We start from the raw sequence: 13,060 nt of genomic DNA, 5'->3' as shown, positions 1-13,060 counted from the left end.
TTATATACAAGGAGAAGCCTGTTCTGGTTGAAGGAGCACGCCATGTGTGAGCGGGTTTGTGTGTGCGAGACGAGAAAGCCAGGTTAAAAAAGAAAAAGAAAAAAAAGGAGACATTTTGTAAGCTTGAGAGTGTAAACTATTTAACCCTTACAATGCCCTTGCTTTTAAGGTTCAAAGCCTTTTTTCTATTCTCTATGACCACTTGATACCAAAAACACAATAATGCTGGCACTACAGTTAAGCAGAACAAGGACAAGGGAACATCCCTAACAACCGTTTAACCCCGCCCCCGGCCCAAGATTGCTTTGTTATCTAAGACAATTTCCAAAAAATGCATTGTTACAGCCAACTGGTGACACATTGTCCTGCTTTGCACAGACTTTGATCTCTTCTCCTTTATCTCAAACATATTGAGGCAGTGTTCCACATCTTGGTTGGCTCTGATTCTGTGAGTTTCACAAGAAATGTGTTGCTCTAAAAGGAGATGTGCTGACCTGTGAATGCATCCCTGCTGAAACCCAGAGATGATTGAAGACAGGAGAGCAGCTGAAATAATGGTTTAACAGCTGCTGTGACAGTAATAAGGAATACATACACACAACTGCACACTTTGCTCAACATGTCACTGTTGTTGTTGGGATATAGTCATCCTGCAGCTACATCCTAGACAGGAAAGTTGTGAAATCTGGCACAGTGATTGAAAATAGTCTCATTACACCTCAACTATTCTAGATTTCTTAACTATCTAACTAGCATTTATGTAAGGAACCATGTGTCTGGGGTTTTTCTTTTGGTTAAAGCTAATTCAATGAACCCCAGCACATCAGTTTCTACCATTACCATCACCAGATTATATGAACTAGAAAGTGACGGCCTGGTAACTACTGGGCGCTACTCCCTGACTGCTTGCAATTAGCTGCAGGTAGTTGCTGTAAAATCAATTGCTAAGGCCCCATTCACACGTGACCTAGAGGGCAGTCAGTGATCTCCGGGTAACCGCCTATCACTAGGTGAACCTGGCTGCCAAAGGAGCTGCACCAAGAACTTCCTTGTGATTGCTTTGGTTGCATTGATGCGGTTTGCATGGAAGACTTAGATTTGTCTGCATGTCCCTGCTTACTGAACAGCAAATCCATTGCTTGAAAACCCATTTTGGTAATGCACAAAAAAGTATGATTTGATCATTGAGGGGCTCTGGGGCAAAAATGCACTCTAATAACTGGTGCACACACCTGCAACAGATTTCTAAAACACAAAATAGATTATTGTCCATTGATCATAGTTAAAGTACTTTGAGTGTGAGCTTCAAAGCCTTGAATTAAGTTATGTATGTCTTTATTTGCTGTAGGGGCAAAACAGATGCAAAAACATAGCAAATATACCAGGTTTTTAAACCTCCAAGGTCTAACAAACCAATTTTAAAGCAGCATTTGGACCATCTTAGACCAGTGAAAGCCTTTAATTTGGACAAGTTCAGCTTAAAGAAATCCCAAGTCGTAACATGTTTTGAAGGGTACAGAGAGGTGGAAGGGAGGAGTGAAGATATAACCAAAGGAAGGAAGGGGATAAGTAGTGAAGTCAGCTTATTATCTGAAGAGCAGTGGCGTATAAACATTGGGGGGTATGTGCGGATGAACGGGCTAGATGAGAGTGAGAGGAGAGAGAGGGAGAGAGCGGAGGAGGCTTCCTCGGGGGAGAGCTGAACACATCTGCTGTGTTCCACACGGCTGGGCAAAAAAACTCCAGAGCTGACATGTGTACTGAGGTACACATACACACACACATTTGTGTGAAAGTACTTGGCAACACAAATCAGTGCGCGCGTACACATGCACCCACAGTGAATAAACACAGTAAAAGACATTGCACTTGCACACACACACATGCGTTCAAAGTCCCAAACAGCTCTCCAGGGTACCTGCTCAGTGACTTCAACATCCCTCCACCAACAGATGGAAAGTTTTGCTCCGAGTGGCCTGTTTGAAGTGATCAGCGGCTCTGTCATTAAGAGGCGATGTGGGCACGTGTGCTTTCCACCTTACACTGCACTGTGGCACCCTGAGGCTACCTGTGGGGTGCGTGTGTGGCTGGAGGTCGCAACCTCATAAGAGAGAGGGTTTGTTGACAACAAACACAAGACTTGTCCACAGGTGGTATGGTTCATCTCTGTGTGTGTCAATGGGACGGGAAAAAAACTCCATCTACACGATCAGAAAAATCCTGAAGGAAGTATTTTGTACACACGGCATACAGAAAGGCGTCTTTCTTCTCTGAAAAGAACTCACTGTTTTGTAGACTGAATGTTATTTAAAGCCTGACACTTAGACTATTTTCAGATTTTTCCATCATTTTAAGGACCTGGTGATTGTGTGTATGTCTGAGGGCGGTTTGGGTCAAATTACAAGGCCTTTGATGCCTGGATAAAACAATCACAGGGAGCAGAAGAGAAGTGAAAATAAAAGAGTGCAAATAAGAAATGAGGAGCAAACATGAGGGGAGGTGTAATGAGTTTAACAGGCAGGGGAGCAATACAAACAAAAGAACAAACAGAAAGCCAGAGAGCCTGAACAGTGCTGCTAGAAACTGAACTTCGAAAGGTCTTGAACCTTGAAATCAATTCAGTTGATGAAAAATCATCTGAAACAAAAGCTGCAAAACAGTGATTTGATGACTTTAGATGTCAAACAAAGGTTTTGCAGTTTTTAGACTAGTGCCTGATCGAACGAGGAAATTTAAGACCGATTTTTGGTGATTTAAAACCTGATATATCAGCGGATATTTTTCGTCTTTCATACACAGAAAACATAAACAGAGTTCTCAAACATTTATGTGCAGTTATTTTTGAGACCTTACTATTATCATGTAACAATGCAGTTAAAAGTTATGTCATGGATCACTTGACCTTACTGGGATCAGCTGATTGTTGTGTTTGTGGTTTTCCAAACAAACCACAAACACAACAACCAGCAAGTTGCAGAGTGCCCTCTAGTGGACACATTCTAGTGTATTTCTCTCTTCAAATCATCTCTAATTTTTAAATGATTCATTGGTTTCTTGGTGGACCACTGGAGGGCTCCACTCATACCCAGTGTACAGGAAGTGTGTTGCTGAGTTTTGTGGCGCGATGTAGTCAGTTGTTGTTAGGTCAAGAACAAAGTTGGCGTGAGAAGTGAGAGCTCTCGTGTCGTCTGTGTTTGCCTCCACAGTTTATTGATTTATCGTTACATATCCTGACACTAATATATTAGCAAATATTAGTCAATCTATATTGATTTGCTTACTTTTGGACCTGAGTCAAGTTTACAAAGAAAAGACATTAAACTGATCTCGTTGCAGCTCTCTTTTACATGTGACCAATCGGCGCATTACACGTACGTACAACTCAAGAAACGAATGTTTGTGCGTTTAAATAAGCCTACCCGGATCAGTACAACGGCACAACGTTGAGCTGTGTTGCACAGATGTGTCAGCGTGTCCTTGAATGCACCGAAACAGAGGCATTTCACACAACCCACATAAAACGACTGGAGTGTCTTGCAAAACTATCAAGTGGATGGCACAGTGCAGCGTACGAGAGGAAAACCTTGTCAAGGATGAAACGCTTTCATTTGTTTACTTTCACGTCATAAAAGTTTAGCAGATCAAAAGCCATCTCTTAAACATAGTATGTTATTGTTTCTTTGGATACAAAAACAAGGACAAAAATGTCTTCTTTGATCAAGTAACACAGATGAACTTAAACCAAATGCTGAAAGAAATCAAGATGTGACTGCATTTCATTCTGGGGGAAATGATCACTAGTACACTGTATGCAAATGTGAGCTGTGTGTGTACTTGCTTGCATTTAGACCCATCATATGTGTGTATGAATGTGCACGACTCACTAGGACATGTCACGGTCAGGTCAAAGCTTCACCACCCTCCCTAATCTAAATCAAGCCAAGCCAGTCCAAACAGAGCTCCATTGAAGAGGCGGGACACGGGGAGCGCCTGTTGCTTCATGGCCGGGTGAAAAGCTCTCAGTCCGGGACTCGCCACTGCGGTCAGCTTCCACCAGCCTTCCAGCCTTCCTCTCACTGTCTGCTATAAATACACCCAGCCTCTTCTTATAGCTTCCAACCGCCTAGCCACTTGCACACTAAACTGTGATTAAAGGCCTATTTTAGGGGGCGCTTTGAAGCAGCGACAAAACGGCGAATGAGAGGCAGAGACAAGACAGACAGAGGAGGGAGAGACGCCGCTCAGCGCCCCCACACAATCATCCAGATAGACCCTAGCGTGTGCACAGACCTCCATAAGAGCAGGCACCCTTTTTGAAAGAATAAAAACAACACTGCTCTGACAAAGACACACACACATGCACGCACGCACACAGCAAAGCTTCGTCTGCTCAACAGAAGTTCACAAGGAAGGCAGGTGTACGACAGAATGAGAGCATGAAGAAAGACAGAGACATTAAAGGGAAAGATATGCATACCCTTACTAGCTGAATCTACCTATTGTTATTTAGGGCTCATTAACACTGAGCGAGTTTCATTGGAATTCATGTCAGGACCGACTCGATGCTGAACAAAGCAAAATAATACCAAATAAAGGGACAGGTTTTAAGGTGATACATTTCTTGTTTCCACGTGTAAATCCTTGTTTGTAGCATCTGTTTTCTGTAAAAGCTTTATTGTTGCCGCTTTTGATAAACAGTCACGCCTATAGAGCGCTCAATTCAGGAGAATTGGAAGAGAGCGTGATGGAGTGGGAGGAGAGGAAGTGGTAAAAGTGGATTAACACAAGAAGAAGAAGTGAGCCCATTGGGGATGGGGGTTGGTTTTCAGGGGGGATGACGAGGCAAGATGAAAGGAAGAGGTGGGGGCGACGGCGGCGGTGGTGAACAGCCTAGCTCGGTGGGGTGTCGCCACTGCAATCCACAACAAGCAGAACAAATCAAGAACCGGTTGAAGTCAAGAGTAAAGTTTTTCCATGCCGGCGTCATGGTTCAGCATGTATGAGCCTTAGAGCGACGGGCACCAGCTGTGGTGAGCCGGGCCGCTTTGTGCACAATGCTGTGTTGATGACACACACACAGAGATACAAGGGAGCCTGTGGAGTGGAATGGAGTTCGGGATTTTAAAGGCCACAACCTGCAGTGATTTCACAACAAAAGACACAAAGACTATGGAGAACTACAGTGAAAATGTGTCCTCATGCTGTACGCCAGCGGTCCCCAACCTTTTTTGCGCCACAGACCGGTTTATGCCAGACAATATTTTCACGTACCGGCCTTTAAGGTGTCGCGGAACCGAAAAAAAGAAGATTTATTCATAACACACGTGAAAAGACCCAGGAAAACCGATAAAAACCCTGAAAACCATACATTTCAAACCTGAGCCTCACCTCTCGCGGCCCGGTACCGGTCCGAGGCCCGGGGGTTGGGGCCCGCTGCTGTATGCAGTTAAATCTGGTTTAGACAGACACCAGTGGTCTGAGTGTATGCGTTTGTCCACTTGTGTCTATTCATTTTCAATTCAGCGGCAAATTCTATTCAGGAATTTGCTGCTCAGAGTCTTGCTGACTGTAGTATTAACATTCAGCCACCTCAGTGACAGCACATTCCAGTTCTGACATTTCTGATGAGTATCATTATGTAGTACTTAGTTCAAGCATTTTTCTACTCATTTAATCACAGTGCAGCTGTGTTGAAGTGGACCTTCTATGCTCCATGTTTTTATTAATGGACTGTGCTTGAACAGCCTCGCTTGATTTTACAGTTCAAAATATTCCTTATGTGTCTTACGTTGGGTTTCAGTGAACCCTCCCATCAGTTCATCCACAGTCTGAGAGAAGCATTTTAGCTGCTCTCCCCTTCCCTACAACTTTCTTACTAAGTGATAATCGCAAAATAAAGATCTGAGGATAAGGACGGGGGAGCTAGAGGTGCCAGAGATGACCATATTAGCGATATCTGTTCTCAGTGACATCATATAGATGCAAAAATAGAAAAAAATACTAGTCGTTGTCCTCCCTCAGCCTCCTACTTGATGTTTCTTCTTGAGTCATTACATCCACAAGATTTTCAGAAAACTTGACCTCAAACGCATTATCTGTACATACACTGACCTCATTGTGTGAAACACAATAGGAATATTTAATATGAGCATGTGCCACTTTAACCCCATCAGGTGGCAGGCCATGAAAGAAGAAAGCAATCAAATCGACTGCTTAAACAACCCGTGAGGTGTTGTGCGTCATTCTTCATAATCTAAAACCGTTGCATACAGTTTGCGTCCCTCACTGCTGCAAAAAAAAGGTCCTTTGGATAAGAGTACCCTCAGACTGGCATTTTCATTTTAATGCACATGCCCACTTGCCCCCACATCAGCCCTCACGAAGTCAGAACGACAACAGAGAGCAGCGCAGGTCTCGACATTTGGTCCCGGCTGTTAATCTTCACCGACCAATCAGCACAGGGTCAGTGGATGACTGGCACTCAAAGCAGATAAAAAGCTATGATGAATCTCCTCCTTCCATTCCCTCCCACTTTTGTCCCCCCACCATCTATCCTCCCAGTCACGCACAGCCTCTCTCTGCCTCCTCCTCTCCCTCGCTCTCAACCACTCATTACTGTAATTGGAGGGTTTGAGGAGATAAGGCAGAGAAACAGAAAGGAGGAGGGTAAAAAAGAAAGAAGAAGGTTGAGAGAGAGAAGAGAGAGGTTTCTGGAGGTCAGAGGCCCAGCCCTTTTCCAATCTGCTTCTACAGAGTGTATGTGTGTTTTTTTTCTCAATCTTTCTTTTTTTAAATCAAGAGGCGTACATTTGCTTTGGCCTTTCTTTAAAGATGCAGGGCTCATTTTCAGCATCAAAGCTCGCTAGGTTTTCAAGCATAATATCAAATTTGTAAGAGCTTAGATTCTACAACTTCTTTCTTTCTTTCTTTCCTTCTTTCTTTCTTTCCTTCTTTCTTTCCGTACAGCTGTGTTTTGTCAGATTTCTGGCTTACCGGCCTCTGTCATTGGGCTGGGGCTGAGAAGTTTATGTGTGGTTGTGTATGAGCGTATGTGAAAGCTAAAGCCATGGAATAAAATATGGTGTTCAGCAGAGAAAGTCAGTAAGGACTGGGACAGACGGTGGTGTTTTCAGCTAAAGCATTTTCTGTGGTCAATGGAAATTGGTCAGGTTAAGTGTGTGAAAGTAGTAGCTTAAAGCAACATAATGGATACTACAATCCAATCCAATCCAAAAAAGCAGGTGCAAAAAGAAGGACAAGGTCAGATTTGAGGCGCACAGACAACAGATATCTGAAATCTGTTCCTCTTGTAAGATTAAGTAGCGAGGCCGGCAGAATGTTGCCAAGAAATCCCACAAAAAACGCTCGACTGGTGACATGACCCTAACAGATGTGTAGACCTGGGTTAATGTCAACTTGACAAAATCAAAAAACAGTTGCTTGTTTTGAATTAAGAGAACAGCACATTCATTTCAATATACTTCCACTACCTTATTGACGCTACGGGAAGGTTAATTTAAAATAAACCCTATATTTGGTTTCTGGCTTTTCTGCCATTTGCACTACCACCGCACATCATTTCGCTCTTTACCGTTATTTGTACAAATGCCACCTACAGTGAGACACCTGTGCAAAAGTTGTTGCACTTGGAAAGACTTGCTGTGTTCCCCAAACCTTTTTTTCATCACCACATTTAAGCCCAGCGTGAGCACAGAGTGACAGGGAACTGTAGCAGAGAGGAAAAAGCTGCTACTTTTCATTATTCATATAGGCTAGTGCAGTGCACCAGTGCAGCTAAATTAAGCTGCCCTGTTCACAGACTCCAGTGCTATTGTTGAACTGTATTCCATTAAGCTCTTTATTAAAACTGACAATATATCATGAGCTAAAAATGTGTTTGTTCCTTCTAGCTGTTTGTAGGAGTCTTTCATTTAAATTTGTTAAACACCTCTGGCAACAGCAGGGACAATTTCAATTTTAATAGCACCAAATCACAAGAGCATACACCCTGAGACACACTTATATTTTAAAGGAAAAGACCCTATTATATTAGACCCCCCACCCCCAAACAATTAGATGCCGCCCTCCATCCCAAAAATGCACAATCTAACCCTATTTTATTTTACCCCTAGTTTGCTACAAACTACTACTAGAGAATTAGTTTGACCACATTGTTAACGAATTAGGTCCTCCGGGAACCAGCGGGCTTCTGAGTGCCTAATGGGTAAGTTAAAAAGTAGAAAAAGCAGACAGCATCTCAGTATTCATGGGTAAGAAAACCTTTTGCAAAAAAGGATGAATGAGCAACTTGTACAATATGAACATAAATGTGAAATATTATCCGTATAAAAGGGAAAAAGAAATCAAGACACATGCACTACATCAGGGTGCAGAATGAGAAAATATGAGCGAAAAATGTAAAGTATGTAAATTTTCAGCACTCATTAGCAGCTCTACGAGGGCCATACATAATGTGTGTACATAAAATGTCTCATTAGAAGCCAACAGTGATTTCTTTTCCCCCCTCCACTAATGTGGCGAGTGGCTGGTGAGGAATAACAACAGGCCTAAAATTTCAAATGTCAACATGTGACTTTAAAAAAAAATATAAGAGGGGAAGAAGAAATAGAAGAAGAAGAGGGGAGATAGCGAGACACAGAGAGAGGATGTTTGCTTTTCTTCTCCTGCAACCCCGTGTAAGCCTCGTTTAATTGCAGGGTGTGTGAGGGGGGTGGGGGTAAATATTATCTCTTCAACCATCTCTCCCCTACCATAACCCAACTCACTCAGCAGCACACACACACACACACACACACACACACACACACACACACACACACACACACACACACACACACACACTCCCCTCCTATACCACCTAAAAGCTCCAAATCCCTCAGACTGTCAACCAAGCAGTATACACACACACGTATAAACAAGGGGAGATTAGATAGGCAGATTCACAACTCACTACACACACACACACACACACACACACACACACACACACACACACACACACACACACACACACACATACACACACACACACACACACACACCTCCCTCCAAACAAATACGTATAAACAGAACGGCCCTCCGTCGCTCTATATTTTCCCTCCGTCTTCTTTTATCATCGCCCGTCTTCTTGTGTCTGTCTAACACGCACACGCGCTCACATGGATGCTTCGCAGAGATGGTTAGGTGCAATGTGAATTGCTGGGTGAACGGCCGGCAGTTTGCGTCTGTGTTTTCCTCTCTCTCTGTCTATCCTCTGAAGCTACTTTCTGCCCTTTTAAGGCAGTTACTGACTGGCCTCTCGCTCACTTTCCTGCTTTCTTTCCATTATACCTCCCCTCTCTCTCCCTCTCTTTTCATTTTGTCTCTCCACTCCAATCCATCGTTCCCTCTTTCTGCAGCTGTATCCCCCCCCCATTTCTCTCCTATCTCCTTCTCAGCACTGTAGCAAGAATCCATCCATATAAGTCATTTAACCCAGTAGCAGGGCCTGAAAATCTCATTTTTTTCCTTCCCCTCTCTCACCAAGCGAAGAAATCTGTCAACAGGTATGATAATCCTGCTTGTTTCCAATGCAACTCATTTTGCGTCAAGAATCTCACTGCACATGAGAGCCACACTCAAATCAGAGATGACGTGACGCGATCTGCCTTTCTCCTATGTTTCATGATGAGATTTTTATGATGACTTTTATGACAGAGGCACTCCCGATATGAAAGCGAAGCTGCACGAGAAACCACGGGAGTTGTCTTTCAACACACTTTTTTTCTAAAAAGGAAAAATGCAAAAAAAGGGTTATTTATTCCTTGGTAGCAGATGTCCCCGTTTCCCCTGTCTGGTGTGTCTTCGCCACAAGTGTATGCCAGCCAAAGTGTGTGCCGGCTAGAGTGCAGCAGCAGAGATCTGTGCTGCTCTGTGCCAGCGCTGGCTTCACTTTGTCACAACGGAGCATTTCACCACAAACTATCAACACCCTGCTGATTGTTTTTTCCCCCCATCTTCTCTGTCCTTACATTACACCAAAAACGCCAGTGATGAGGTGTTGTAAGGATATAGAAAAAAAAAGAAAAGGAGAATGGGAGTGATAGCGGCTGTGAAAGAAGCTTTTGAAATATCCCCACGCTCCTTCGCCGCTGCCGCTACCGCCGTGCGCACCATTCTCCTCGAGAGCGGCTGAAATCGAAGCTGTTTGTGAAAACGCCATAAGAGCATTTCAGGTTCATACGATGAGCCGCGGCACACAAAGCAAAAGAGGGGAGGGGAGGGATAAAAGGCAAAAAAGAAAGAGCAGGAAGAGAGAGAAAGGGAGCGAGAGATATGGGATGAAAGGTGGGATAGGTGGAACAGAGAGGTGAGAAAATATACTTTTTCACAGCTTTTTCCTCCCCCCCACTTCTCTTTATAGTATTTCCCTAATCCCCAAGAGAGTGAGGCAGCTCTTCTCCCTGGAGGGATTAAAAAAAAAAGACTATTTCTTAGCTCGCAACAATTGGCATTGTTCAGTGAAGAAAGCTGGGTTTGGCTGCAGAGGAGAGCTGAGATAAATGGTGCAAATTCAGCTGAGCGCTAGGATTATACTGATGCATTGTTTCACTGAGGGTCGATGTGGGCCTTATCTCAGAAAACCTCCACCTCTGATATAACGGAGAAATCCTCCTGATTGTTGTTATGGAATACATCTGTCCAATTATTGGTTTTGTATCCGATGCCTGACCAAATAAGTCATTTCAGTGACTGATCTATCAGTCTAATAAATCGACCTTATTGGCTCGGTCAGAAGACCGCATAAAAATGAAACATTTCTTTTAGAGGATTCAGTCAGTGGATATAATATCAGGGATGTGTAAATGTATCACCTTCTGTAACACTGGCCAGAAGTGGCTAGGGATGGGTATCGTTTAGGTTTATCCGATACCAGTACCAAACCGGTACTTTTGAAACGTGCGGTGCTTAAAGAATGGAGAACACAAAATTGGTCCAAAAACCTCTCATGTTCAGCTGTTTTTTTGTAAAAAGATAACAATGTTAGCCTTTTCTGCAGCTATAGGGGATTTATGGTATCACTCTTGGCTGGAAGCAGTGCTTAATCAATGGAAAAAACACAAACTTTGTCCAAAAACCTCTCATGTTTAGCTGTTTCCACTTTTTCTTTGGTCATTTTAGCCTTTTTGGCCAGGGTGAAGGGAGTATCTGCCATCAAACAAGAAGACAGCCGCATGTAGCTACGACGGTGTTTGCTAGTTCACCTTACATGCATTAATGTAATAACGTGGTTAGCCTACTCAACGTAAATTACACACGAACAACATTAAGCGACTCACGCAGAGAAGAACGGCTGCTGCTGCCATCATCATCCGTCATCATTTCTGCTACACTGGCAGGGCTAGGGGCCAGGACTCTATTCTTCGGGTTTTTGGGGGATGTTATCCGGGTCCGATAACGGCACCACACCCGCAGTAGATGTGCACGGTGTGAGGTCTCGCAGCAAGCTATCAAATACGGGCATTTCTCGGCTTTTAAAAAAAACGCTATGCGTCGCCAGGTGTTTCATCAGATTCGAGGTGTTACCTCCTTTGCACAGTATCACCTTAAAGCACTTGTTGCAGGCTGCTGAGTTTGCATCTTTTGCTGTGAAGTACAGCCAGATTTGACCGCTTCGCCTTGGGCATTTTTAATCTGTAGCTCTGCTCTAAAAGAACGTACGTACCTGGGCCCGCCTACTATCCTCGGAAAGGTAAAATGATTGGCTAGAATCCAAAGTGTATGACATCTCAGGAAAAAAAAGCACCGAAATGTGCGCTGCTTTTCGGTCTGGTTACTACCGATTATGTCAGAACCGGTGCCATAATAGCACCAGATACTGGTACCCATCCCTAGTAATGGCTTGTCTTAACAGGGCTGATCTTTGAAGGAATGCAGAGAATTCAATTTGGAGGAACTTATAGTGCCTGTAGGGCAGGGATATTTATGGTATCTGTGAGTGCATACTGTCAGCAACTTTATATAAAAGTGTAGATGAATCCGAAAAGTCAGGTTGATTTGTCTTAAACCTGAATTCTTTCTAAAAGCAGGCAGGAGGTGATCTGTGACTAGATGTCTGTGACGTCTGTTGTGTCCTTAGGGTCAGATCCACGCCTTGTTCATCACGTAGTTTCAAAATACAAAGATGAAAATGGTGAAAACACCCAGGTCGAGGCTTTAGTATTCACAGTATATAGTTTATCAACACTATCACTTGTGTGTGTGAAGATATCAGGTGAAAAAAACAACCTATGCAAAAGCTTGATTGTAAAACTGAAAAAAAAAAGTAAATAAAAAATCCCAGTACATGTTATTGTTTCCACTTGGAGGCACATAAGCTTTAGTACTCTCTCACTGGGCCCACCCATGGGTCCCTCCTTGGCCTGAAGACAATATGTCAGTATGTCATCCCAAAATTATAACTTACTCCATCCCTATTACAAACTATCAGCTCTTAATTCACTCATCGCTCACCTTGATTTCGAACAGTCTTGCGCGGGATCGGGTTCCAGTTGAGGCCCAGCGATTTCTCCCATCCGACCAGAAACACCAGGAGGAAGACCTTGGTCCCCCACATACCTCCTATGGGAGCTCCCATTTGGCGCTGAGCGATGGATCGAGGGATCAATCAGTCGATCAGAGCAACTTGAGAGAACGGCCCAGCTCCTGGCAGCGTGCCTGGAGCAAAAGAAAAAAATCACATCAGCTGGAGGCAGCAATTCACTTCATTTTATTGGCTTAGCTGCTTATCAGAAACAATTTTGTCAGAGCAGTATTTACAACATGTGCATTTTTCAAAAAGCCACACAAAAGAGTTCACACACTCAAGCCGCTCCGAAAGATAAATGTCTCACTTTGAAAAGATGCAGAATATATTTGAACACTGTCATTAAAATCCACAATAATGCAAAAGAGGAGTGAGTTATGCAAATCGTTAAAGCCTAGGACATAGTTTTAATCGCTGTACGTGCCCCTGTTTGTGCCTGTCTGCCAACATAAACAAACTAAACATTTTAATGAC

General features: G+C 43.5%; 1 protein-coding gene across 1 annotated transcript in view; it reads right to left on the bottom strand.

Moving 5' to 3' along the window:
- sema4c (sema domain, immunoglobulin domain (Ig), transmembrane domain (TM) and short cytoplasmic domain, (semaphorin) 4C) overlaps nucleotides 1-13,060 on the bottom strand; it is a 107,657-nt gene that overhangs the window by 39,000 nt on the left and 55,597 nt on the right. The window contains exon 3 of the mRNA XM_005936893.3: nucleotides 12,514-12,717. Within this exon, the coding sequence (XP_005936955.1) occupies nucleotides 12,514-12,637 (124 nt within the window). The 5' untranslated portion in view covers nucleotides 12,638-12,717. The remainder of the gene's footprint in view (nucleotides 1-12,513; nucleotides 12,718-13,060) is intronic.

The sequence above is a fragment of the Haplochromis burtoni genome, unplaced genomic scaffold, assembly GCF_018398535.1.
Source record: "Haplochromis burtoni strain Fernald_Lab_line unplaced genomic scaffold, NCSU_Asbu1 Contig_226, whole genome shotgun sequence".
In the NCBI taxonomy this organism is placed as follows: domain Eukaryota; kingdom Metazoa; phylum Chordata; class Actinopteri; order Cichliformes; family Cichlidae; genus Haplochromis; species Haplochromis burtoni.
Note: the sequence above shows the minus strand (reverse complement) of the source record. Positions and strands in the feature narration are given on the sequence as shown.